At 50.8% G+C, this 26851-nt stretch overlaps 1 protein-coding gene and 1 pseudogene across 4 annotated transcripts; one reads left to right on the top strand and one right to left on the bottom strand.

Annotated features, from left to right (window-relative positions):
• Positions 1–2505: 2505 nt before the first annotated feature.
• On the bottom strand, positions 2506–11313 carry LOC125173769 (UBX domain-containing protein 2B-like; annotated as a pseudogene).
• Positions 10230–26678, top strand: STK11IP (serine/threonine kinase 11 interacting protein). 4 transcript variants are annotated; one of them, XM_047872787.1, is made up of 25 exons: positions 10230–10419; positions 11287–11372; positions 13878–14083; positions 14282–14356; positions 14643–14738; positions 15121–15228; positions 15346–15417; positions 16500–16626; positions 16860–16963; positions 17098–17193; positions 17428–17469; positions 17645–17785; positions 17997–18081; positions 18655–18996; positions 19402–19607; positions 20266–20382; positions 20484–20661; positions 22407–22637; positions 22751–22854; positions 23820–23917; positions 24010–24188; positions 24408–24489; positions 24704–24774; positions 25317–25564; positions 26270–26678. In XM_047872787.1, the coding sequence occupies exons 2-25, from the start codon at positions 11312–11314 to the stop codon at positions 26417–26419; spliced, it is 3219 nt and encodes a 1072-aa protein (XP_047728743.1). In that variant the 5' UTR covers positions 10230–10419; positions 11287–11311; the 3' UTR covers positions 26420–26678. The 4 variants fall into 4 exon arrangements, with proteins under 4 accessions (XP_047728743.1, XP_047728742.1, XP_047728740.1 ...); XM_047872784.1 differs by lacking the exon at positions 10230–10419 and adding an exon at positions 10932–11120; XM_047872786.1 differs by lacking the exons at positions 10230–10419; positions 26270–26678 and adding an exon at positions 10927–11120 and having other exon boundaries at positions 24902–25449.
• Positions 26679–26851: the final 173 nt, after the last annotated feature.

The following is a 26851-nucleotide window of genomic DNA, read 5'->3' as shown; positions in this document are numbered from 1 at the left end:
GCGAGACCCATGGTGGACTTCTAACCTATGGAATTGTAAGATGGAAAGTCTGTGTTATTTTAAGCCACTAAATTCGTAGAAATCTGTTGTGGCAGTAATAGGAAACGAATCAGGAGTAGTGACCAAAGATGACATGGTATCTGGGAAGAAGAGAAAGCTTTTCTATCATTCCTGATGTGGCCCACCTCATTCAGGAAATGCTTGGGTTCAGCAGAAATGCAAACACTTACGGAGGTCATTCCTTAGATCCAGTGTGTCTGACAAGATACATTCCTGAGTCTCTAGACTGGTTTTGTCCTGGAGTAGAATATATTTTGAGTTCAGCAGTTCAAACAGTTTTCAGGATATACAGTGGGTCTCCTAGAAGACTATGTTGAATGAATGTGATCAGGACAGTCTCTGGGAGGGACTGTAATGACTCCATTTTAAAGTGCTCTTGGGGCTCCTGGCTGAGTCAGTCAGTGGAGCATGTGACACTTGATCTCAGGGTTGTGAGTTCAAGCCCCGTGTTGGGTGTAGAGATTACTTAAAAATAAAACCTTGGGGCGCTTGGGTGGCTCAGTCAGTTAAGCATCTGACTCTTGATTTCGGCTCAGGTCATTTTATTGATGTTCTTGAGATGGAGCCCCATGTTGGGCTCTGCGCTGATGGCACGGAGCTTGCTTGGGATTCTCTCTCTCTCTCTCTCTCTCTCTGCCCCTTCCCTGCTTGTGCTTTCTCTGTCTCTCTCTCAAAAATAAACATTAAAAATTATTAATAAAATTATTAACATTAAATTATCAAATTAAAATTAAATTATTAAAATTAAAATTATTTTGGATGTTTATTTATTTTTGAGAGAGAGACAGAGCACGAGCAGAGGGAGGGGCAGAGAGAGAGAGGGAGACACAGAGCTATCAGCACAGAGCCCAAGGCAGGGCTCCAACTCACGAATCATGAGATCACGACCTGAGCCCAAGTCAGATACTTAACCGACTGAGCCAGCCAGTGCCCTAAAAAAATATTAAAAAATAAATAAATAAAAAATAAAAACTTAAAAAAATAATAAAAATGTATCACATCTTTTCAAGGACTGTTGACCTTTATATCCTTTTATTTCTGGTTTATGATGGTCACAGCTCTACAAAAAAGAACCAAACTGTATTTTTTGATACTATTAATGTAGTTAAATCAATAAGTAAAAAGGAAGCATAAAATCTGGGGACACCTGGGTGGCTCAGTCACTTAAGCATCCAACTTCAGCTCAGGTCATGATCTCACAGTTTTGAGTTCCAGCCCCGCATCAAGCTCTGTGTTAACAGCTTGGAGCCTGGAGCCTGCTTCAGATTCCGTGTCTCCCTCTGTCTCTCTGCCCCTCCCCAGCTTGCTCTCCGTCTCTCAACAAAATAAATAAAAAAACAATAAAAAAGTTTTGAAAAAAGGAGGCATAAAATCTAAACAGGAGAAATAATTATTATCTGATCAAACTATTTCAAAATAAGAATACAGATACTTTTTGGTATATATCACAGAAAAACTTTCAACTTAATTTCCTAAAAAAATTTCTTAATGGCTGTTGGTCAATGCAGCATTAAGAAACTGTAGTGCAGGGGCGCCTGGGTGGCGCAGTCGGTTGGGCGTTCGACTTCAGCCAGGTCATGATCTCGCGGTCCGTGAGTTCGAGCCCCGCGTCGGGCTCTGGGCTGATGGCTCAGAGCCTGGAGCCTGTTTCCGATTCTGTGTCTCCCTCTCTCTCTGCCCCTCCCCCGTTCATGCTCTGTCTCTCTCTGTCCCAAAAATAAATAAACGTTGAAAAAAAAAAACCAGTGACAATTAAAAAAAGAAACAAACTGTAGTGCAAATTCTACCAAATACATTTATCGCAAAGGGGGTTTGTTCATTTTTCTGCAAATAAATGTTGTTACATTAACAGTGAACATGTAACAAATTGGGTTGCCTGGATGTTTAAAAGCTATCACCATGGGGTGTGTGGCTGGCTCAAGAGTAGAACATGCAACTTGATCTGGGGGGGAGGGGGTCCTGAGTTTGAGCCTCTGCTAGGTGTAGAGTTTACTTAAAAAACAAAAAAGCTATCCCCATAAGCCAGCCCTGCAACTAAAAACTCAAAGATATTAATTTCAAGATTCATCCTTAGTCCAATATTATCTATACCAAGGCTGGAAGACCTTAATAATAAGAATAAAACCAAAATGTATTTATAAAAGCACTAAAGAGGCATCTGGGTGGTTCAGTCGGTGAAGCATCCAACTCTTGATTTCGGTTCGGGTCATGATCTCATGATTTGTGAGTTCGAGCCCTGTGTCCAGCTCTGTGCAGACAGTGAGGAGCCTGCCTGGGATTCTCTCTCTCTCTCTCTCTCTCTCTCTCTGTCCCATCCCACTCATGCTCTCTCTCTCTCTGAAAATAAACTTAAAAATAAATAAATAAAAGTAATAAAAATCATTTGTTTTAATGTTGAAAGTATTTTCCTTACTAATATGGCACATACTCTTTCCTAGCCTTTAATCAGCTATTTGGAAATGAAGTCACAAGAATAAAGTGAAGACTTGGAAATTCAGGATGAGACTGTGCAATAAAGTCCCCAACATCCAGTAAACTGTCTGGTGCACTATTGCATCTTCATATCAAATGACTGTCATCTGCTAACCCAGATTGAATTCTTTTTCTTTTAATGCTTATTATTGAGAGACAGAGAGACACAGAGTGTGAGCAAGGGAGGGGTAGAGAGAGGGGGAGACATAGAATCTGAAGCAGGCTCCAGACTCTGAGCTGTCAGCACAGAGCCTGATGTGGGGCTCGAACTCACAAACCGTGAGATCATGACCTGAGCCGGAGCCGGTCGCTTAACCAACTGAGCCACCCAGGCGCCCCTGAATTTTTTTTTTTAAGTAATCTCTAGGGGTGCCTGGGTGGCTAGTGGGTTAAGCGTCCAACTCTTGATCTTGGCTCAGGTCATGATCTCATGGCTTGTGAGATGGAGCCCCGAGTGGTGCTGGCAGCTTGGAGTCTGCTTGGGATTCTCTGTCTCTCTCTGTCTCTCTGTCTCCCTGCCCTTCCCCCACTCTCTCTCCCTGTCTCTCTCAAAATAAATAGATAAAGTTTAAAAAATAATTCATAAAAAAATAAAAATAATCTGTATGCTCAATGTGGGTCTCAAACTCACGATCCTGAGATCAAGAGTCACATTGTCTAGTGACGGAGCCAGCATGGCGCCCCTGGATTTGAATTGGGTTTTGTTGGCCCTGAATCATCAATAAGAACAACTGCATTAAGTATTGACTTCTCCTCTTCTGGGGAAGAAGGTGTACTGACTATTTCAGGTGTAAGGCTTCCAAAGGTTTGCCTTTCTCCACGGAAAGCCTTGAACCTTATTCTAGGCTTTAGGTATTCTTGATCTTGACCATTCTCCATATCCAAATTCACTTGGTCACCATGAACCAGTCACTGAAGTTCCAGGGGAGTCTCTTTTGAAACCTTCTGCCAACAGTAATGTCACTTTAAAGGATTTCTAGTATAAGTTGCTGAATTTCAAGCATACACGCAGAGTCACCCTTAACAGATTCCAGAAATTGAACATTTGTTGGATCATTGTATGGTTTCAACTCACCATCATCTAAACTGAAACTGTTATTGAAACTGTTTTAAGCAAAATCTGAACATCTTGTGGCTGGTTTGGTCTATAGATGTATTCATTCCTTATAAAAGGAATGCCCCAACCTGTACCTTCTACATGCAAATGACTTTTGTTTGTCATCACTCAAGGCTCACGTGGCTTCTTTCAGAGGGACATCCAATGTTCCCTTGCCTCTTTGAAAAGTTCATTCACAACTTTTCCAGTTGAAAGTTGAATTACATGTGATCTTCTGTACTCATGTTCATTTGCACAGCACCTTACAGAGAAGTGATGTGGTCAGCACCTTAACCAAGGGAACATATCTTCAATAGCAGGAAAACCTTGGATGTAGTCTTCATGGTCTTTTAAAGACTGTAGTAACTTTAGGCCTATCAAATTTGGAAGATTTGCATTTCTGCCCAGGCCAATTTCTTCCTTCCTTCCTTCCTTCCTTCCTTCCTTCCTTCCTTCCTTCCTCCTTCCCTCTCTCTCTCTTTTTCTTTCTTTCCTTTTCTTTCTTTCTTTCTTTCTTTCTTTCTTTCTTTCTTAAATGTTTATTTATTTATTTTGAGAAAGAGAGAGTACAAGCAGGAGAGGGGCAGAGAAAGATTGGGAGACACAGAATCAGAAGCTGACTCCAGACTCCGAGGTGTCAGCACAGCCATGCAATCACAAAGCCATGAGATCATGACCTGAGCTGATGGTTGCTTAACCGACTGAGCCACCCAGGGGGTCCTGAGTCTCATTTATATCTTGATACATCATCACTTAGTTTGTTTTCAGGTTTCTTTATTTTATTTTAAAAATATTTATTTATTTATTTTTATTTTAGAGAAAGAAAGCATGAGTGGGGGGAGAGGGGCAGAGGGAGAGAGAATCTCACACAGGCTCCACGCCTGGCACAAAACGTGACACGGGGCTCAATCTCATGACCCTGGAATAATGAATGACCTGAGCCGAAGTCAAGGGTTGAACACCCAACTGACTGAGCCAGCCAGGCACCCCTGTTTTCAGGTTTCTTTGTAAGGTCTTCACATTCTTATTAAATTCTGCAAATCCTGGGGTGCTTGGCTGGCTCCATCAGTAGAGCATATGACTCTTGATCTCAAGGTTGTGAGTTCAAGCCCTACATTGGATATGGAGCCTACTTAAAAAAAAAAAAAAATTGCAAATCCTGTGTGCTTGGGGGCCTTGGCCCTGTGACCTCCTCTCTTATCTACCCTGTAGGCTAGGCACTGCCCTTGCCCTCTCCAGCCAGCACCCCCCCCCCCCCCCCCCGCTCTTATCCTTTATTGTTTTTTCTTCCTCCCTCCCTACTTTGTATGTGTGGGCCTATTTTGTCCTACATTTTAGTTTGAATGAATTTACTAAAGTCTTTGCTTACCATTGCTGTTTGCTCCCTCACTTCTTCCTCTTGAATTCATTTTTTTCTTAGTGCTGATCTATCCTCTTTTTGTTTTAAAGTTAATTTATTTATTTTGAGAGAGACAGAGACAGTGCGAGGGGGAAAGGAGCAGAGAGGGAGAGAGAGAATCCCAAGCAGGCTTTGTGCCGTGAGCATGGAGCCTGACATGGGGATCAAACTCACGAACCCTGAGATTATAACCTGAACCGAAACCAAGAGTCAGACGCTTAACTGACCGAGCCACCAGGCACCCCACTTTTTTTTTTTAATTTTTTTTTAACATTTATTTATTTATTTATCTTTTTTTAATCATTATTTTTTTTCAATGTTTATTTATTTTTGGGACAGAGAGAGACAGAGCATGAACAGGGGAGGGGCAGAGAGAGAGGGAGACACAGAATCGGAAATAGGCTCCAGGCTCTGAGCCATCAGCCCAGAGCCCGACGCGGGGCTCGAACTCACGGACCGCGAGATCGTGACCTGGCTGAAGTCGGACGCTTAACCCACTGCGCCACCCAGGCACCCCGGCATTTATTTATTTTTGAGACAGAGAGAGACAGAGCTTGAACAGGGGAGGGCAGAGAGAGAGGGAGACACAGAATCCGAAACAGGCTCCAGGCTCTGAGCTGTCAGCACAGAGCCCGACGCGGGGCTCGAACTCACGGACTGTGAGATCATGACCTGAGCCGAAGTCGGCCGCTTAACCGACTGAGCCACCCAGGCGCCCCTCCACTTTTTTTTTTTTAATATTTTATTTTTAACTAATCTCTACACCCAATGTGAAGCTTGAACTCACACCCTGAGATCAAGAGTGGTATACTCTACTGACTGGGCTAGCCAGGCGCTCCTACATTCATTTTCATATCCTTTGTATATTTTTATTTTTAACCATTAGGGATGAGAGCAAGAGGCTGCAGCCTGTATTCAGCTTGCAGTCTGGGACTGGAACTATCTCTACCATAACACGCATCATGAGTATGGTAGGCAAAATAATGGCCTCCTCCCTTCCCTCAAGATGTCTGTGTCTTTTTTTATTTTTTTTATTTTTTTCAACGTTTATTTACTTTTTTGGGGACAGAGAGAGACAGAGCATGAATGGGGGAGGGGCAGAGAGAGAGGGAGACACAGAATCGGAAACAGGCTCCGAGCCATCAGCCCAGAGCCTGACGCGGGGCTCGAACTCACGGACCGCGAGATCGTGACCTGGCTGAAGTCGGACGCTTAACCGACTGCGCCACCCAGGTGCCCCAAGATGTCTGTGTCTTAATCCCTGGAACCTGTGCAAATATCACGCTAGATAACAGGAGGAGAATTAAGATTTCAGATGGAATTAAGGTTGCCAATTAGCTGGCTTTACAATATGGACACTATCCTGGGTTACCTGGGTGGGCTCAATGTAATCACCAGGGTCCTAAAATGTGGAAGAGGGAGCCAGAAGAGTTAACACCAGAAGGATGAATGTGAGAAAAGCCCAATTAGCCACTGCTGGCTGTGAAGACAGAAGGGGAACAGGGAAGTGGGCAGCCTCTGTAAACTGGAAAAGACAAGAACGCATATTCGCCCCTGGAGGCTCCAGAAAAAAACGCAGCCCCACTGCCACCTTTATTTTAGCCCAGTGAAATACATTTTGGACTTCTGACCTTCAGAACAGTAAGGTAACAAACGGGTGCTGTTTGAAGCAACTAAGTTCGGTGTAATTTGTTACAGCAATAGGAAGTGAACACAATGTTGAAATGTGATTGTTGGTGTCTGTCCTTCCACCTCACTGCCAGCTTCTTTTTAAAAAAAAAATTTTTTTTTATGTTTTTATTTTATTTTTGAGAGAGAGACACACACACAGTGAGAGCCGGGGAGGGGGCAGAGAGAGATGGAGACAGAATCTGAAGCAGGCTCCAGGCTCTGAGACGTCAGCACAGAGCTCGACGTGGGGCTTGAACTCACAGACTGAAAGATCATAACCTGAGCTGAAGTTGGACGCCCAACTGGCTGAGCCACCCCCGCGCCCCTCACTGCCAGCTTCTTGAGGACAAGAGCCATACTGTTGTCTCCTTTATTTACACGGAAGCCAGCACAGGATCTGGCATATAGTCAGGGCTCAGTAAATATTTGTGGAACCAGTGAAAGAATGAAGACCTGCTTTAACTTTTTGAGGTTCTACTCGGGCTCTGAGATTCCAAAGCGGCCACTGCCTTTCCCTTTCCCCAGGCCCTTGGAGACCCTAAGCCCTTTGATCTCACTTTTCTCTAGTTTCCTTGCCCCATTGATCCGAGTTTCCCGTTGCACTATTCCACTTCCAGATTCCTCCCTTGTTGTGGACTCTTCTCTCCAGCTTTGTGTGCAGGAAGAATTGAGATGGAAGGCACGTGTCACATACGCACCTGACTCTGCTTATGCCTGAAACCGACGTTTTCTTCTTTTCCAAGATTCTGCTTGCTTTCCTGTCTTCTCCGTAGCTGCCTTCAATCCGGTTTCCTATCCAGCTTCTGATGAGGAATAGAGCTTTCATTTCATCTCTTCCTTTCTGTTTTCTGGATTAACCTCAAGGTTCCCATCTTTCTTTCAGCGCTTCTTAACCCCTCCCCATATGATTCTAGGGGTTTCCAGCAGAGACAATGTAAAGAATTAAGGCACTCTCAAGGACCTCAGGTTTATAAAGCCACTCAGGGACTCCCTCAGTTTATTTTATGCAGCACTGCAAAATCTGCTCAGGCTGGGCTGTCCCAGCTGCTGTTGGGTCACTGCGATATTGTTATTTTGTTACTTCCTTTTCAGTCAGCCATTCTCAGGCCCTGGCTTCTCTAATCTCACGCTGAGCTTGGCTTCTGCTTCTCTGGCTTTCCCTTCATGAGCCTTGTGTTCAGTCTCTCCTGGAACCAGGCTCTGATGGGCTCGCTTGGTCACGGTCTAAAGCAGTGTTCTCATGCCAGACCTCCTGTAATGCTGCTGATTTGTCCCATATGTCTGATTCTGGCAACCGGGCCAATTCCTGGGCAGTCTTTTGTGGCTAGGTCTGATATCAGAGCCAAGAGAAACAATGTGTGGTAACTTATGTAGAAAGAGCTGCCTCTGACCACTCAATCCTGGGGCCACCGGTGCCAGGCACAGGGCCTCTCCAGCACAAACTCCTTTACCACAGCTCTCTTTTTTTGCAGGTGATATTCACACCTCTTCATTCTCTTCCATTTGCCCCCCTTTCCCACTCCATGAAGAGGTTGGTGAAAGAAACAGATCATCCAATTTCACTCTCCCTACCCACAACCCAGTTTCAGGTGTGAAATTTTCATTTTGGAGGAAACCTTAGGTCTCAATCATCTCATCTGCTGTGGGAGGTTGTAGCACTACAGCAGTGAGGTCTGTATCTAGGACAGTGGTTCATGTCCTAACCAGGAATCATTACTCTGTTGCCTTGTGGGCTATAGTCTAGGGGCCTGCATGCTCCAAGGTACTAGAAACAATCAGGCTTTGGACTAGGACTCTGAGGTCTGTATTCTCTGGTAACTAACTTTGTCATCATTTTTTCTTCTTTTCTTAAAAAAAAATATTTTTAATGTATATTTGAGAGACAGAGACAGAGGGTGAGCAAGGGAAGGGCAGAGAGGGAGACACAGAATCTGAAGCGGGCTCCAGGGTCTGAGCTGTCAGCACAGAGCCCAACACGAGGCTCAAACCCACGAACTGTGAGACCGTGACCTGAGCCGAAGTCGGATGCTTAATCGACTGAGCCACCCAGACTTCAGTTTTTTAAAAAAGGTTTTGCCTTGGGGCATCTAGGTGGCTTAGTCAGTTAAAGCATCTGAATCTTGATTTCGGTTCAGGTCATGATCTCACAGTTGTGGAGTTCAAGCCCGCCTGGGGCTCTGCACTGAATGCAGAGCCTGCTTGGGATTCTTTCTCTCTCCGCCCCTCCCCCACTCGTGCTGTCTATCTCTTAAATAAACTTGAATAAAATAAAAAAGCTTTTGTCTTCCTCAAGGTTCTTAATGGTAGCAATTTACAGAGACACACTCAAACTAATTTAGGCAAAAAAAAAAAAAAAAAAAAAAAATTGGGTAGGAATTCTTTGGAAGGTGGCCAAGGCCTCTCCCGCAGCCTGAGGGCAGAAAGGGGAGTGGGCCTCACGCGGGGCCTGGAAGCAAGAACTTAGTCTTCCCTTGTTGCTTCTCTCAGGGGATGTTTTCCTCTCCCTCCATAGTTCAGTTTTCTTTGCTGCTCTCTGTTCCACTTTCACATTTCTGGGGGGCCAAGGGATCGAGAGCAAATCTGGCTACAGGGGTCTCTCCATATTAATAGAGCAATTCTCAGAATCTGTGGGCTGGCAAGACACTCCTGAAAGATTTCAAAGCACTGTCAAGTCAGTAATTTCAAAACAATCTCTTTTTAAAAAAAATTTTTTTTAACGTTTTATTTATTTTTGAGACAGGGAGAGACAGAGCATGAACAGGGGAGGGTCAGAGAGAGGGAGACACAGAATCTGAAACAGGCTCCAGGCTCTGAGCTGTCAGCACAGAGCCGGACGCGGGGCTCGAACTCTTGGACCGAGAGATCATGACCTGAGCTGAAGTTGGCCGCTTAACCGACTGAGCCACCCAGGCGCCCCAAAACAATCTCTCTTCTTGCCTAAGAGGGTTACCGTTGGCAGTGACAGCTATGGGAGAACGCTCCCTTCCTAGTTCCAGGTGACGGATGAACAGAGACTGACAACCATCATGGCTCTGGGATTACTAATTCGACAAAAATATATTGAGACTCTACTCTTCCTTTGTATACTGCTCTACCGTTCACTACGTGCTTCCACTTACTTCATTTGACAGCCTTTTAGGCTTTTGGCTCATCACACAGTATGTGATAAACGCTAAATTGTCTGGTTTAGAGGCATAAATTGCCATTTCAAATATTATGTCTTTAGAAAAATAGATCCTTCAAATTTTGCAACTTGAGATAAAGGTAACTATAGTCTCACCCTCAAGTGGTAAAGGATTCATTTGATTTTCCTCTGTAGAAAAGGCACTTAATAAGAAAGGCACAACTCTCCCTGAAAAACAAATCGTTACATTTTTCTTTAATCTAGCTCAGTAGTTGATGTCTTTTTTTTTTTTTTTAATGTTTATTTTGAGAAAGAGAGAGAGAAAACACAAGCGGGAGAGGGGCCAGAGAGAGGGAGAAAATCCCAAGCAGGCTCCTCGGTGGCGTCAGCGCAGAGCCCCACGCAGGGCTCCATCTCGCGAACCTTGAGATCATGACTTGAGCAGACGTCGAGCCCCAGGCTTAACCAACTGAGACGCCCAGGCGCCGGGAGGTCCTCTTTTGACCGGGAGCAAGGTGAAAGCTCTAATGGGAACTTGGAACCAGGAAAATTTGGCAGTCTTGACAAAATTGGTTACTAATTGAAAGACCTTTGCAGGTAACGTAGCCTCTGTGAACCTGTTTTTTTTTTTTTTTCCAAAGCTGGTCTAACAATTTTTATTCACGTGTTAGGAGACGGAACGCGGTAAAAACAAGAGACCTGATACACGTGGAGCATTACCAATCTCAGTATGAGAGTCTGACATTGCTGAAGGAAAAAAGGACAGAGTTTGGAGGGACGTTAAGGAAAAACCGTCAAGGGGCACTGCAGAAGTGGCAAATTTGCCAGCTCCCGCTTTCGGCAGATACCAAAAAAACTCCTATGGCGGACTCGCTCTCCTTTAATTGGAAAACAAGTGCTCGCTTTGGCCGAGTCCTTTCCTCACTAAGAGAAAATTCCGTTTCCCAAAACTTTGCTTCCCCGCCCAGTCTGCAAACAACCAGTCACATTTGTTTTCCTCACAGGGGCCGCGGCAAGCCGAGTGGAAGTCCCTTGCCGAGCGGAGCCCACGAGTGGGGCGGGGGTGGCGGTGGCGGCTCCCCTTCGGGCGGGGGGGGGGAGCGCCGAGGGACCGCCCCGTCCGCACCCAGACCCCACCGCCTCCAGCCGACACGTCTGCACGACTTAGGGCGTGGTTTCCGGCAGCGCAGGCAAGCTTTCCGGTTGTCCCGCTTCCCCGCCTTCCTTCCGGGGCGGGACTTCCCGTCCATTATTGATAGGCGCCGGGCTGCAGAGTTGGTGGAAGGAGCACACAGGAGGTCAGTTTGGGTGGCTAGGTCTTATGCCCCTCGAAAGGGTACCCGACAGGATGCTCTTCCTCGCTCTCTCTCTTACTTTTTTTCTCTGCGAGGTTCGGCTTGCTCGGACGTCCTAGGCTTTTTGTACTACCACCCACCTGAGGCTCTTCCGCTTCCTCTTTCTCAGGCTCCGCCCCCAGCGTCCCGTGGCCATGACGACCGCCCAGCGGGACGCCCTGGTGTGGAAGCTCGCCGGGCTGCTGCGGGAGTCTGGTGAGTGGGTACCTGGTTGATCTGGGGGCTGGGGCAGGGTGGGGATGCACCCTGCCTTACAGAGACACTCCCCCTAGGAGTCATAGAATTACAGCTGTTTAAGGTCACGAGGGTTCGAGCGTCAGTTCATTTTTTTTACTTCTCTGGGGTTTTTTCTCTGGTGCCATTGCTTACAGTGTCCTTTGTCTTTGACAGTTCAAACCTTAGCCATCCTTCGAGGTCCAACTCCAGTACCACTTCCTCCATGCGTTCTCTGATACTCTCAGAGGAAGGTGATCATTACTTGGCTGTAAGTCTCTGGAGACCAGGGACTAGTATAATCGTTGCTGTGTGGCAAGATCCTTAGTATAGTTAAAAGCACGAGGTTTGTTGGAGTCAGATTCACTTGGGTTGGAATCCCAACCTTCTTTCAAACGTGGCGAAGTTAAGTTTTCAGAGCTTCAGTTTTCCCCAGCAAAATGGCATAATGATTGTACTTGACTCAAAAAGTTGTCGAGGGGATTAATTTTAATTCACGTAAAGCACTTAGGACAGTGTTTGCATAATATGTAAGGGCTCAAAACTGGTAGCTGTTTTTACTAGAGTTTCTTCTTTCAGGACTTGGGCATGGTGGAGCCACACTGGTTGTTCAGTATGTGGTTGACATTAGTTGTGGTACAACAAGCCTTGGCTTTGAGATCACACAGAAGTACCAACTTCCTACCACCTATATAATCTCGGTTGATATTCTTTTCTAAGCTCTCATTTTCATATCTGAAAGAGGTGGTCAGTAGTGCTTCTCTTTAGGAGATTTTAAAGAAGTTTAAATGAGGTAACAAAGTTGTCTGTCACATACTACCCAATTCATGTTAGCTGCCTTCTAGCACTCTGTACTCCCATTGATGGTATCTGTGGAATCTCTGTTTATAGCAGTTTCAGTTTCTGGCTTGTTTTATTAACTGTGTATGTTATTTTATCTCTTGTAGACTGGGGGGCTCTTTGAGGGTGGGAAGAATCTTTGAACCCTGTCTGCATCTATCCTTTGTGTCAAGTACATAGACCATCTTTCAAGTAAGGTTACAGGATTTATTGGTTTGTTCAGACAAATCTGACCTGGTGCTCTAGGGGTTAGGCATGATGGTGTGTGTGTGTGTGTGTGTGTGTGTGTGTGTGTGTGTGTGTATGTGTATATGTGTATGTATGTATGTATTGCTATAAAGAGGAAGCTAGAGAGAGATATTTATGGTGATGGAATAGTTTTGTATTTTCATGGTGATGTTGGTTATAGGAATCCACACCAATGACAGTGGCATAGAACTATAGGGATGTACGTATATACATCGTCAGTTTCCTGCCTTTGATCTCTTACCACATTTACATAAAATGTACCCATTGGTGGAAACTGGGTGAAGGGTATAGAATACCTGTCTGTAACATTTTTGCAACATCCTTTGACTCTATCCTTGTTTTTATTTAAAACGTTTGTTTATTTTTGAGAGAGAAAGAGGGAGAGCATTTGTGTGCAAATAGGGGAGGAACAGAGAGAGAGAGAGACAGAATCCCAAGCAGGCTTCACGCTGCCAGGGCAGAGCCTGACCCAGGGCTTGAACTCACGAACCGTGAGATCAGGACCTGAGGCGAAATTAAGAGTTGGACACTTAGCCGACTGAGCCACCTAGCACCCCTATATCTTGGTTTAAAAAAAAAAAAGTAAAAAAAAATATTTCTCTGTGCCTACCTCATAGCTATACTTTTTTAGGTGCAGTGACGGGTACCAAGGTGATCAAAAGATGCCCTCAAGGATGACAGTCTCGTTAGAGCAGTTTTAGCATAGAGATCAAGAATAGTACCAATGCTATAACGAGCGGTTATTCTTTTTATGACGTGCATTTTAGGATTGTTTGAAAGTTTCTGCAAGTGTGCCTATCTTTCAATCAGAAAAAGAAGTAAAGATGAAACCAACACGTGGGGCACCTGGCTGGTTGAGCGGTGGAGCATGTGACTCTTGATCTTGGGGTCATGGGCTTGAGCCCCATGTTGAATGTAGAGTTTACTTAAAAAAAAAAAAAGATGAGACACATTACCAGCTTTTATGTAAAATGAATGATTATGGTCTAAAAGTACAGCAGTGTGACACAGTGAGAAGCCTGCCTGGAGGAGGTAGGTCTCAAGCTGAGCAGAGTGGAAGGGAATATCAGAAAACGAGGAAGCTGTGAACCACGCTGACTGTATTCCCAGCATCGTGAGTAGGCCAGACTCTCTTGAGCAGATGGTGAAAGAAAATTTGGAAAAGTCGGTTGGATGTAGTGACACGATTTCATATTTCAGGCTGAAGAGTTAGGACTTTTTGGGAAGATAGAGGGGAGCCATTGAAGACTTTTGGGCGGGGGAGGAGATAGTATGATCCTGGCAGTGGAAGATTACAGTGTGGATTGGACTGGGTGTGTCCTGGGGTCGCAGAGTCTTAGGATAAAGGGAAAGACCCTTTTGTTATGCTCTCCTTCCTGTCCACCCCTTTCCCTGCAGGTGATGTGGTCCTGTCTGGCCGTAGCACTCTGAGCCTGTTGACTGGCACCCTGCAGCAGCTGAGCCACGTATTTGAGCTGCACCTGGGACCATGGGGCCCTGGCCAGACAGGCTTTGTGGCTCTGCCCTCTCATCCCGCCGACTCCCCTGTCATCCTCCAGCTTCAGTTCCTCTTCGATGTGCTGCAGAAAACTCTTTCACTCAAGGTCCTGGGGTGGGAATTGGGTAGGATGTACACAGGGCCCAAGAGCTGGGGGTGGGTACATGGGTGCAAGAAGTCTGCAGGGCCCAGATCGAGGAGATGTGAGAGCTGTGGGTGGCTGTGCCGAGGAGGAAAGGTTAAGGAAAGGGAGATGTGCTGGCCTCAGTGACATGAGTGGTTTTTTTGTTTTGTTTTGTTTTAGCTGGTACATGTCCCTGGTTCTGGCCTCCCAGGGCCCATCAAGATTTTTCCCTTCAAGTCCCTTCGGCATCTGGAGGTATGGAGTGTTGGATGCTGGCACACAAAACCCAGCTTGGGACAACCTTTTGGGAATGGAGAAAGAGAGATGGTCTCTTTTGCCGGGGGTGGGGGGCAGGGGGGCAGGCCTGAGTGTGCCCATTGCTCTGTGGCAGTGTGACATCTGTCTCGTGTAACGGTTCCCTGAATCATAGTTGGCCTTGTCGACCTTTCCCTCCCTGTAAAAGGAGGGAAAGTGAAGCGAAGCGTCTGCCTTTTGTGAAGTTTTGTCTCCCTCCTTCCCTCCCTCCTTTTCTCCACCGCAGCTCCGAGGTGTCCCCATCCATTGCCTTTGTGGCCTCTGTGGCATCTACTCCCAGCTAGAGACCCTGATTTGCAGCAGGAGCATCCAGGCATTAGAGGTAAGGAGAATGAAGGCTGGGCCCGGATGCCCTGTTCTGAGGGACATAGAGGACCAAGCTCTGACATTCCCTCTTTTTTGCAGCCTTCCCTGCCTCCTGCTTCCCTCTGGACAGTGTCCTTGCCCCCTTTGCTCTGCTCCCAGAGCACTATGTATCTGTTTATATGTTTATGGCCACACCTACCCTCTTGTATTCAATATTCCCATGTTTGTCTCCCCATTCTCCCCACAACGAACTCCTGGGGGCAGGGCCCTGGGCTTTCTTTCAGTCTGCCTCTGCAGACCGACTTTAGTATATAAAGAACGAATGAATGGCTGGGAGACAGCGTGGCCTTGCATTGGGGAGGAGGGGACAGTGGCAGTAATGGAGCACCCTGTCTCAGGAGCTCCTCTCAGCCTGCGGTGGTGACCTCTGCTCTGCCCTGCCTTGGCTGGCTCTACTCTCTGCCAACTTCAGCTACAACGCACTGACTTCTTTAGACAGCTCCCTGGTGAGTGCCTGAGAGGGAAGGGAATTTGGGGAAGGACACGGACAGGCCCTTAGGGAGGAGGGCCAGCTGGTTGCACGGAGGTGTCTGATTCTCTGCTGCTTTTCCCATGCCCCCCAGCGTCTCTTGTCAGCTCTGCGCTTCCTGAATCTGAGCCACAATCAAGTGCAGGACTGTGAGGGCTTCCTGATGGTGAGTATGGGCAGGCTGGTTGGGGCTGGTACCACATGGGTCTCTGATTCTGCTCTGATCCTCTCTCCTGGACCTGGTTTTGCTCCCACCTTCGTCTTGTCCCCCGCCTTCCCCCAGGTGGGGCTGCATCCTGGAGGCAGTACTGTTTGAGAACTCAGGCTCTAGCATAAGACAGGCCAGCATTCAAATCTCAGCTCCTAATCCTTGTGTGATTTGGGACAAACTAACCTCTGAGTTTCTTCACCCATCAAGCAGAAGTAATAGGAGTACCTGCTTGTGTAGTATTACCGTGGGTGCGAAGGTTGTGGGATGTTGCTCAGCCTATGCCTAGCTCAGAAAAGATGGCTTCGGGAAGATGGTGAAGAGCCTTCTCCCACATCTCATAGTCAGGGGTGGCCAAAGTCAGACACTAGTTAGTGTGGTGAGAACAGACTTTAATCCGTAACGCACCATTGGAGTAGTAATAAGCTAGCGTGGAATGTAATCAGCAGTAAAACTATTTTAATTGGTAGTAAACTTCAGCGTGAACTGAATTCCAATTCAGTTTGTGCAGAGATTACTGGGACCTTTAAAGGGAGAGTGAGGGAATGGGGCCGGGGAAGACAGGGGCTTGAGCAGCTTCTCTCCAGTTAGTTTCCTCAGGTCAAGAAGGTAGAAATGTACAGAAAGCGGGAAGGGGGCACTGGTCCATATGAAACCCATCTGGGTCTGGGTTTGCTATCCGGCGCTTGCCAGAGTTAGCTTCCTACCTTCCCACAGAGGCTGGGACACAGGGGCTGTATCTTCAGGCATTGGCTGCAACAAACTAAATTCTCCTGGCAGCCTGGAGTTTCTCTAGGACGGAACGGAAGGGGGTTGGAGTTGTCTTCCCAATGATGTGACCTTGAGCTATTAGGAACTATGCCAGTATTTGTTCAAGTCTGTTAACATGGTGCGGGGAGGGGGGTGTGGAGGACTGGATGAATCATTTGTGCTGAGAGTACGCAGTCTTTATAGGCCAAGGTTGAGGCCTGCTTGAAGGCTCAGAGGAGCCCGGCTAGAGTCTGGTCAAGGAGAGAATCTTTGTCACCAACCCCTCTCAGGACTTGTCTGAGCTCTGCCATCTGGACATCTCCTATAACCACCTGCATATGGTGCCAAGAATAGGACCCTCAGGGGCCGCTCTGGGGACCCTGATACTGCGAGGCAATGAGCTCCGGAGCCTGCAGGGTGAGTGGGAGTTTGGGGAGGGAAGTGGGGGGCCAGAGAGTAGGCGGGGGCACACAGGGTTTTAGGGGCAATGTGAGACTGAGAGTGGTCCGGGAACCGCATGCCTCCAGGGCCTCTTGTGGGTCTACGGGTAGGTCTGAGATGCCCAGGCTGGTCTTTCCGCTGCATGTCCCCCAGCACCCTGCCCCCTGAACTCACCCACCTGTCCTTCCTCCCTTCTCATCTGCACCCAGGCCTGGAGCGGCTGAGGAACCTGCGGCACCTGGATGTGGCGTACAACCTGCTAGAAGGACACAGGGAGCTGTCCCCGTTGTGGCTACTGGCTGAGCTCCGCAAGGTGAGTCTTGAGTGCTTCCGGGACTTGGGAGCCAGCTGTGCGCCTCTCCCTCCCTCCTGGACTGATTTGGTGAGTGCCCTTCCTCACTCAGGGAGGCCTGAGGCCCATCTCAGTCTCCCCTTCCTGCTCTTCAGCTCTACCTGGAGGGGAACCCTTTGTGGTTCCACCCTGCGCATCGGGCGGTCACTGCCCAGTACTTGTCACCCCGTGTCAGGGATGCTGCAGCAGGCGTGAGTAATCTTCTCACATCCGCTCTGCTGTCCCTTTCTTGCCTGGTCCTGCCCTCGCCCCCTCGTGCCTCTTTCCACCTCATCCTTGGGTGAGGGGCCATAGCCCCAGACTCCCTGCTTGTTACGCTGTTGCCCCTCGCTGAGCCTAGTGGTCCCTGGGCTGAAGGGTTTCCCTGCGTGGGCAGGCAGGAACTCTACCACCAACACGACCCCTCCTCTTTTGTCTTTGCTCAGTTCCTTCTCGACGGGAAAGTCTTGTCACTGACTGACTTTCAGGTTAGTATGCTGGGAGCTCTGGGAATAGGATTGGTTTGGGAGGACATGAAAGGGGTCCCAGGGTAGGGGTCTTTCTGGGAAGCTGCAAAGTAGGGCCTGTCCTCTGGCTAGCCTGGCAGGGCAGAGGTGTACCTCTGGCTCCAACCTTTCTGTCCTTCCTGTTGTCACACCCCAGCTCTCCACATCCTCCAGCTCCATGGCTCCACCTGTGCTCTGGCCAGCAGGGAGTACTGTTGAAACCTCAGGTGGCCCTGACTTGAGCGACAGCATCTCCTCTGGGGGCGTTGTGGCCCAGCCCCCACATCGTAAGGTTAAGGTAGACGGTGTCCTAGGCTGCCTTGTGCTGGGGTTGAGTCCCTTTAATGGGTGCTCTGGTTTATCGATGGGCTGAAAATAGTAAGGCCTCGTGAGTGGGGCTTTCTGGGTAGGTTGGGTGGGGCTTTCTGGGTAGGTTGGGTGGGTGGCCATGGATGGCAGGGTGGGAGGCCCTGGCTTTCATAGAGCATGGGCCCTCTGTCCACCTTCAGAGCCGAGTCCGTGTGAGGCGAGCAAGTATCTCGGAACCCAGTGATACAGACCCAGAGCCCCGTACTCTGGACCCCTCCCCGGCTGGTAAGTCCGCCATGCTCCCAGCTGCCCTTGCCCAGTCCTGTCTTCAGTGTCCTGTCCTAGTCTTCTCAGTAGAAGGATTCTGTCTGTGGTGGAGCACAGCATTATAGAGGGCCTTGTAGGCTTTCCTCTTTCTTTCTAATTTAGGGAAAGGAGAAGAGACCACTCCTGGGCAGCATTTTCCAAAGTGTTTTTCAAGGAACGTGAATTTTGTAGGCTGTCGAAAGGTCACTTCATGACTAGATTCCGTGGGAACTTCTGGGCTAACCAAAGTCAAATAGACGTCCTCCTTCTAGGACGTCTCAGGACCTCCAGGGTGCCCCCTTGTATCTCGAATCTCCCAAGGAGTGGATGTTGTGTGGTTCCGAATTGCACATGACCACAGGTGTTCTACAGAACACGCTTCAGGACACGCTGCTGAGGGGAAGCCTTTAGTTTCCCCCTGATGCCCAGCCCCTATTAACATTACACACCCGTTTACTTCACTGTGAGGGAGAGTTGCAGAAGAGGTCGGGCTCAGCGGGGGTTGTGGTGGGGGCGTGGGCTTGCTCAGTGGTGCTCTCCCCACCGGCCCAGGGCAGTTTGTGCAGCAGCATCGGGAACTTGAACTCATGAACAGCTTCCGGGAACGGTTTGGCTGTGACTGGCTACAGTATAGGAATCACCTGGAGACCTCTGGGACCCCGGTTCTGGCTGCCTCCCAGACCCCTGCCCTCAGCACTCTGTGCCCAGACACCCTGAGCCCAGGGTCTGTGCCTGGGCCTCCCTGCCCAGAGAAGGAGTCACCGCAGGAAATGGCAGAGGAGGTCAGGCTACGGCCGGAGCCCCGGGAAGAAGAGGTGGTGGAGGAGCTGGTGAAGGAGGAAGAAGGAAAGGAGGAAGAAGAGGAGGAGGAGCAGGAGCGGAATGAAGTGGAGGGTGAGTTGTGAGCGCTCAGTGCCCGTCAGGGAGACGGGGCCCGGTGCTGGTGGCGTATCTGGGAGAGTTAGGAAAACCCAGACTGGGGATAGCTCACCCCTGCAGTCTTTCTTAATGTTTATTTTTGAGAGAGAAACAGAGGGCGAATGGGAGTAGGGCAGAGAGAGAGGGAGACACAGAATCGGAAGCAGGCTCCAGGCTCCGAGCTGTCAGCACAGAGCCCAACACGGGGCTCGAACCCACGGACTGTGAGACCATGACCTGAGCCGAAGTCAGACGCTCAACCGACTGAGCCATCCAGGCGCCCCTGGCTTACCCCTCTTGGATGGAAGGCCACCCCTTGGGAGGGCAGAGTCAGGGATACCTCTCTCTTCTTATGGGGCTGCTCCCCTGATCTCTCCTCAGCGGAACTGTGTCGCCCCATGTTGGTGTGTCCCCTGGAGGGGCCTGAGGGCGTGCGGGGCAGGGAATGCTTTCTCCGGGTCACTTCTGGCCACCTGTTTGAGGTGGAACTCCAAGCGGCCCGGACCCTGGCACGGCTGGAGCTCCAGAGTCTAGAGGCGGCTGAGGTGGAGCCCGAGCCTCGGACCGGCAGAGAAGCGGTGCTCGAGGTGAGCGGTGGTGTTAGGGGTCCTGGAAGAGGGGCTGGGCTTTTTGCAGGAGCCGACTCGGACAGCATGGTTGTTGGGTGCAAAGCACTGGACTGCGAGTTTCCCACAGTCTCTCGTTGGCTCTTGGAGCAGAAGAGGGAAGCTGCGGGGGCAAAGGCATGGCCCCAGGCAGCCTGGGAGGCTGGGCTGCTGAGCTGGAGCGTGGATGGCAGCAGGAGCATTTTCATGACATCCAGAGCTACTGTTGTCTGCCATGCTGTCAGTATAACCGGAATCCCTCTGGTCCACTCTCTACTCTCTCCCCCTCCCCTCCCCTCCCCTCCCCTCCCCTCCCCTCCCCTCCCCTCCCCTCCCCTCCCCTTTTTGCCTTTTGCCTTTTGCCTTTTGCCTTTTCTTCTTTCTTTCTTTTTTAACGTTTTTATTATTTGTTTTTGAAAGAGACAGAGACAGAGTGTGACTGGGGGAGGGGCAGAGAGAGGGAGACATGGAACCTGAAGCAGGCTCCAGGCTCTGAGCTGTCAGCACAGAACCTGCTGTAGGGCTCGAACCCACGAACCATGAAATCATGACCTAAGCCAAAGTTGGACGCTTAACCGACTGAGCCACCCAGGCGCCCCTTCTCTACTCTTTTCTACCCAGTCCCCCTCTTTGTGTGCAGGGCTCAGATCCGCTCCCCAGGGCCCCTGTCCTTGTTCTGCGTTTCTCCTATATTTGCCCTGACCGGCAGCTGCGTCGATATGTGGTGCTGGAGCCCGATGCCCATGCAGCTATCCAGGTAATGGGGCCCGGAGCGAGGCCCAGGAGGCTGGGGAAGGATTGGGGGGTCAAGGGCCAGGGTCCATTGCTCACAGCTGCTTCTGGCCAACCCTGTATCAGGAGCTGCTTGCCGTGTTGACCCAAGCAGCCACCACGGCTCAGTGTCAGCTTGGGGAAGCAAGAGACCCGCTGAGGGGCAGACTCCAGTGTCTACGTTGTGGCCATGAGTTCAAGCCAGAGGAGCCCAGGTTGGGATTAGACAGTGAGGAAGGCTGGAGGCCTCTGTTCCAAGAGACAGGTACGGGCCCTGCCCTTGGCCTTCCTGCCCACACCTCTCCCACCATTTCAGAGACAGTGGCTTTGAGGGAGGGAGTGTGGAGGGGGAACCCCAGGGAAGGGAAGGAATTGGGACCAGCTTTTCTGCCTGGAGGAAAATAGACTCATCTGTCTGATACATTTATCAAAAAAAAAAAAAAAAAAAAAAAAAGAAAAGGAGCAAAAAGAGAATTATATTCTTTCTTTTTGAAAGTCAGGAAATACAATCTCTGAAACTATTTAAACGTACTCATTATTTTTTCATAACTTGAAGGCTCTTTCCACTTTTTCTGGCTAATATTTAGAAACTGCATAAAAGCTCCTGAGCTCTCACTGCAGTATTGGGTGTAGTGCTGTCCTCTGAGTGTGTTTGGCTGTTGAGTAAGATGCTGTGGGAGTTGGCTGAGATTGTCCTTCCTTGACTGACCTTGGAAGCTACTTCATATCGAGCAGTGCCTCATGGCATCTTTTCACACTGTGTTCTTTAAAGGGAGAGATTTTTTTCACTATAGATCAGTTAAAAAGCTATGTCTTTGAAGACATTAAAGAAGAAAGAAATATTCTTGATAACGTCTGTGTTGAAACGTATGACTTTTAGTAGCCACTTTTTTCTTCTTGGCAGCGGCTAGAGCAGAGGTTTAAAGTTTATTGAGAAAATAGACCCCTTTCCACCCCCCTCTCTAAACCTCCCTCCCCAGAGGCCCAGAAGTACAATGTATACAGTGGAAAGAGCCCCATCCCCTCTAAGACCTTTCTGTGCTCCACAGGGTCACGTGGCCCCTGGGGTCCCTTCAGTGGGTCATTATTATAATTGAACGTTCCTGTGTGTTACGTCCTCTTTTTATTTGAGCCTTGGTTACCTCATCTGAACAAAGAAGGGAGTGAACTTGTCCTCTGTACTGTTAGGAGATTTAAATGTGACAAAGACGCCAGGCACAGTGTCTGGCACAAAGCACAGGTCCTCCGTAAATGGTAGCTACCACCGCTAGCCTCAGCTCCACGGTCTCAGTCCAGGTACGTTCAGTTATTAGATCGTTGCTTTCCTCATTTGCAAAATGGGGTCGGGAGAGTTTTGATTCTGTTGTCAGAGGTTCTAGCGTATGCCCAGCACGCTATAGCTGCTCAAGGAATGTTTTTTCTCTTGCTGCCGATCCCTGACCTGGGTTCTTTACCTGGTCCGTTCACCCATCCTGACAACTCTGTGAGATAGGCACTGTCATCACCCTCTGTTACCGAAGAGGAACCAGGCTCAGGGAGCTTAGGTGACTTGTCATAATTGCCTAGATGACAGCTGTTAAGTGACAGAGTCTGGAATTGGACCCATACCTGGCACCCTGCCTTCCTGATCTGTTGATTTGGAGCTTTCAGACGTGGCTGGTGGAGCATCAGAGCACGTGACCAGCCTGAGGCTGTGGGAGGGGACCAGAGCAGGGCCTGGCTGAGCTTGGTCCTCTCTGAGAAGGCCTCAAATCAGAAGGTGGGGTCCATTTTGAGGAGGTTGCAGGCCATGGGTCTGGGTTTGCTGCTCCCTCACCGGGATGGAGGGTGGTTAACAGGCCTGCAGAGGGAGTGGGGAGAGGGGCGTTGGGAATGGTAGGAGTGTATGGAGCTGGAGATGTCGGTCAGGGGGAGTCCAAGAGGGGGTGGGGAACATTATGAGCGTGGTAGGGGATTGTGACCACTGTGGGAGGGGTGGTTCACAGGGACTGTGCCCATCCTTCCTTCCAGAATCTCCTGCTGTATGTCCAAACTGTGGTAGCGATCATGTGGTTCTCCTGGCTCTGTCCCTGGGAACCACCAACAGGGAGCATAGGGAGGGAGAGCAATCGCCAGCTCCCTTGCAGTCCACCAGCACTGTCTGTGACCCTTCTGACCACAGTGACCACCGCGACAGGGCCGACCCGGCCCCATCTCAGGCACCAGGCTCCCTAGATCACCACAGTTGGAGCCTCAGTCCCCGTGAGTAGAGGTGAAACGAGACAGGGGTGGTGTTTGCGGGAGGGAGGAGGTCCTGCCGGGGAGGCGGGACGGCGCTGTGGCAGCCAAGGCTGACGGCCCACTGCTGCCCCCAGCCCCTGAGCGCCACGGCCTCCGCTCCGTGGACCACCGACTCCGGCTCTTCCTGGATGTTGAGGTGTTCACCGATGCCCAGGAGGAGTTCCAGTGCTGCACCAAGGTCTGCGCCAGCCCAACACTGCCCCGCACCTCTCACTGACCAGAGTGCCTACCCGCTGCCAGCGCAGCAGATCGTGTCAGGGCAGTGGTTCTGGAAGCAGCGGGTCCGGTTCCCGGTTTCAACTCCAGCGGTCACGTGCAGCGTGGCTGTGATATCGGAGTCTCAGTTGTCACCGCTCTGCAACGGGGGTAGCAGGGCCTGCCTTACAGAGCTTGGTGGCGTCAGTGAGGCCCACGTCACAGCTGCCTAGCACAGCACCTGGCGCTCGAGGGGGACCTCCCGTTGCTGTTGTAGATCTGTGATGTCACTGGTTCCTCTTTGAGCATCTAGCATGTGCAGGACACTAAGGGTCTAGGGTAAATTGGTGTCGCCAGCCGTCTTACGTTGTGGTGTGAGAAACCCGACGGTCTGGGAAGGGCTGGGATCGGGCTGAGTGAGGGAGCCTCTCTTTGGGGAGCCGATCTAAGGTGTAATTCGGGTCTTGAAAAAGGAGTTACAGAGTAGGAGGTGAGGATCTGGGGGGAGGAAATAGCACGTAGGTGGGGGCCTGAGAGAGGAGCTAGCGCGTGGGGAAGACTGCTGTCGGGGCAGCAGGAGGAGGGGGCGGGAGGGGGCAGGTGTCCTGAGAGGAGTCTGAAGAGGGAGGCAGGGGTCAGTTGAGGGGCAGCCTCAAGTGCCCGCCAAGGGGATTGGACCCGATCCCAAGGGCCGCAGGAGCCCTGAGGCAGGGGAGTGGCAGTCTAGTTTGCTTTAGGATGGTCCGGCAGAGTGTGGAGGGTGGGCCAGAGGGGGCATGGTGCCAGGCAGGGAAACCCGCTGAGCCCAGCTGAGGGTCAGGGTGCAGGGGGGTGGGGCCGGGGTGCGTGAGCACCGGGGGGAGGGTTGAGCACAGCGAACCTGTTCTCAGCCTGGCAGCCTCCTCTCTGGTCCTCCTTTGTTTCTCATTAATTTTCCCTGCTCCTCAGGTGCCCGTCGTGTTGGCAGGCCACCCTGGGGAGTTTGTGTGTCTTGTGGTGGTGTCTGACCACAGGCTTTACATGTTAAAAGTGACAGGGGAGATAAGGTGAGCAAGCGGGCCGCCAGGGTCAGGGCGGGGCCCCCTTGGGTCTTACACCACTCACTGTTCGCCACCGCTTTGGCCCTGCCTCTCCTCAGCGGGCCTCCGGCTAGCTGGCTACAGCCAACCCTGGCCGTCCCCCTGCACGACCTGAGTGGCCTCGAACTGGGGCTGGCAGGACAGAGTCTGCGGCTGGAGTGGGCTGCCGGGACAGGCAGCTGTGTCCTGCTGCCCCGAGATGCCAGACATTGCCGGGCTTTCCTAGACGAGCTCACCGGTGAGAGGGGGGAGAGGGGGAAGGGAGGTGCAGGGAGGGCGGGTGGGGGCTGCCCGTGTCTGGCAGCTGCAGCGGAGACAGACGGGTACTGGGACTCGTCCATTGTAGAGGTTTCTGAAATCTAGAGATCGTGAGAACGGAAGGTGTTGAGAGGCGGAGAGGGTGGGGTGGAAGAGGTGGGGTCGCTGAGGTTCCCTGTCCCTGGCCGGCTCGGTCCAGATGTCTTGCAGGCTCTGCCTCCTGCCTGGAGGAGCAGTGTCAGTGCCACAGAGGAGGAGGTAACCCCGGAGCACCGCCTCTGGTGAGTGGATAGCAGGCCGAGGCCGGGCTCGGTGGCCCATGCGGCCGCTCTTGGTGCACAGGCCCTCGCCACCAGCTCCGGCCACGGTTAGGCCCTGAGCACCTGGGCCTGCCACCTGCCCTCACGCCTGCACCCCCCTGACCCAGCTCTGGTCCCTCCTCCCTGCCCCTCTCAGTATTTTCTGCCCCCCTCGCTGACCACACCTTCTCCCCAGGCCTTTGCTGGAGAGGGGCTCTTCCTCGGAGCCTCCCCTGTTCTTCTACCTTCGGGTGTTCCTGGTCGAAGGTAAGGCTTCGGTACCTCTTCTTGTCCAGGCCGCTGGCTGCGCCTCCCCCCCCACCCCACCCCCGTGCCTCTCATGCCGTGGTAGCAATTTTCAGCTCCTGGAATCCGGACTTCCTCTCACTCACAGGCACACCCAAATGACAGCCTCAGTCTTCCCGGCCTCTCTGAGGGGGGCCAGGAGGTTTCCTGGGTCCTCAGTTGCTCAGAGACCTTTGCTTCCGGGTATGGGCTTTCTATGAAGTGGAGCCGATTGGCTGGGTCTGCTCCACCTCATCCTGTCAGAGGAGGCGAGTGGATCTTTCTTTCTGAGTGGGGTGGGTGGTGGGGCAGGTTCCCTTTGTCTTGGGCCTCAGGTTTTGGAAGCAAGAGATGCCTGGAGTTTGGAGAAGGGAGGGCCCTGGCCTCCAGGGGCACAGGCTGCTCTCTGACCACCTCAGCAGGGTGTGGTTCACTCCTCTCAAGTGCACTGGGATGCTGCCCCGGGGATCTGGGCTCCTCTGCGGCTTTCCACCCTGGGCCTCGCCCTGTCTCTTTCCCTCTAGGTCCTGCAACCTGCCCTGTGTCCCTGTTGATGACTCTGTCCACCCTGTACCTGTTAGAGGAGGACGTGGCAGGGTCCCAGGCAGAGCCTCCTCTTCCAGCACCATCTGGTGAAGCTTCTGAGAAGTCCCTGCCCTTGGGGCTGGGCCCTTCTGTGCATGTCAGGGAGCAGTGGCCACTCAGCAGCCTGAGCTCGGTGCTGCTGTATCGCACGGCCCCGGGGGACCTGCGACTGGTCTTCTATGACGAGGTGTGTGTGTGTGTGAGAGAGAGAGAGAGAAAGAGAGAGAGAGAGAGAGATGAGGACAAGGGTGGTGGGCAGTGTGGGAAATGAGTCTAGGAGGGCTGGGCATTGGGGGCAGTGTGGATGTGATGGGCAGTCATGCTGGAGGGAGCATGGAGAAGTGGGGTGCAGGGAACTGGGGGGCTCGCTGGGTGTCTGGATCAGCAGCAGGTAGAGGCGGGGGAGACAGCCATGGGAACCCCATGGACCTGGAGCCTGGCTTTGTGTTGCCTGGGAAGCCTTTCATGACGCACCGGCTGCCGCTTGGAGTTCGTGTTCGATTGGGCCCCAGTGCCAGCCATCTGGTTTTCACAGCCTCAGTGGGAGGAGTACTCTCATTAGGCCTATTACAGATGGAGAAACTGAGGCTTGGGGACATTAACTTACTTGCCTGGGTCACAAGTGGTAGATGCAGAAATTGAACTCCAGCCAATTCCTTGGAACTGACTCCAGAACTTATATTCTGAAAAATGCTGGATTAAAAGAACAAGATAGTAAATGTGAAAGCCTTCTGGGGGGCCTCCAGTAAGTGTTGATTGCGTTCTGTTTAAAAAGCTCAAAGTCAGGGTCTCCTACAGGGAGTGACACAGGCTTGGGGAAGGAAAGACGCCTTTGAGTCGAGGGGCGGTGGGTCCTCTGTGAGCCTCACCTCACCGCCACTTTGTCTGCCAGGTGTCCCGGCTGGAGAGTTTTTGGGCACTTCGGGTTGTGTGTCCTGAGCAGCTGACGGCCCTGTTGGCCTGGATCCGGGAGCCCTGGGAGGAGTTGTTTTCCATCGGACTCCGGACTGTGACCCAGGAGGCTCTAGATCTTGACCGGTGAGGCTTCCTTGCCGACCCCGCTTTGGCCTTAGGAGCCACGGCTGCAGACTGTCTCTCCAGACTCTGGCTGTGGACTTCTCCAGCCTTTGGACGCTCAGTGAGGCCCCAGAATGACCCAGGAAAGGGTCATCTCACCCAAGGGAAGGGTGAGAGAAGTTGCCTGGCCTGGTCTGGCCCAAGGGGTCAAGCTAAGTGGTCAGTAGGAACGTGTCTCCTGCACAGTGTCTCAGGTATCAATAAATTGTTTCCATTCCAGAGGCCATGGAGGTATTGACATGTGTCATTCATGCAGCCTGCCGCTCCTTTCTCTCTTCCAACAGAAACTACCCCACCCATAGCTCTCCCTCAGTGGACAGCGCAAGCAGCCTTGCTTTTTCTGTGAGACCCCATCTCCAACCCCACTCTGCCCTGGCTGATGGGAGCAAGTAGCACC

Source organism: Prionailurus viverrinus, chromosome C1, assembly GCF_022837055.1.
Source record: "Prionailurus viverrinus isolate Anna chromosome C1, UM_Priviv_1.0, whole genome shotgun sequence".
Classification (NCBI taxonomy): domain Eukaryota; kingdom Metazoa; phylum Chordata; class Mammalia; order Carnivora; family Felidae; genus Prionailurus; species Prionailurus viverrinus.
Note: the sequence above shows the minus strand (reverse complement) of the source record. Positions and strands in the feature narration are given on the sequence as shown.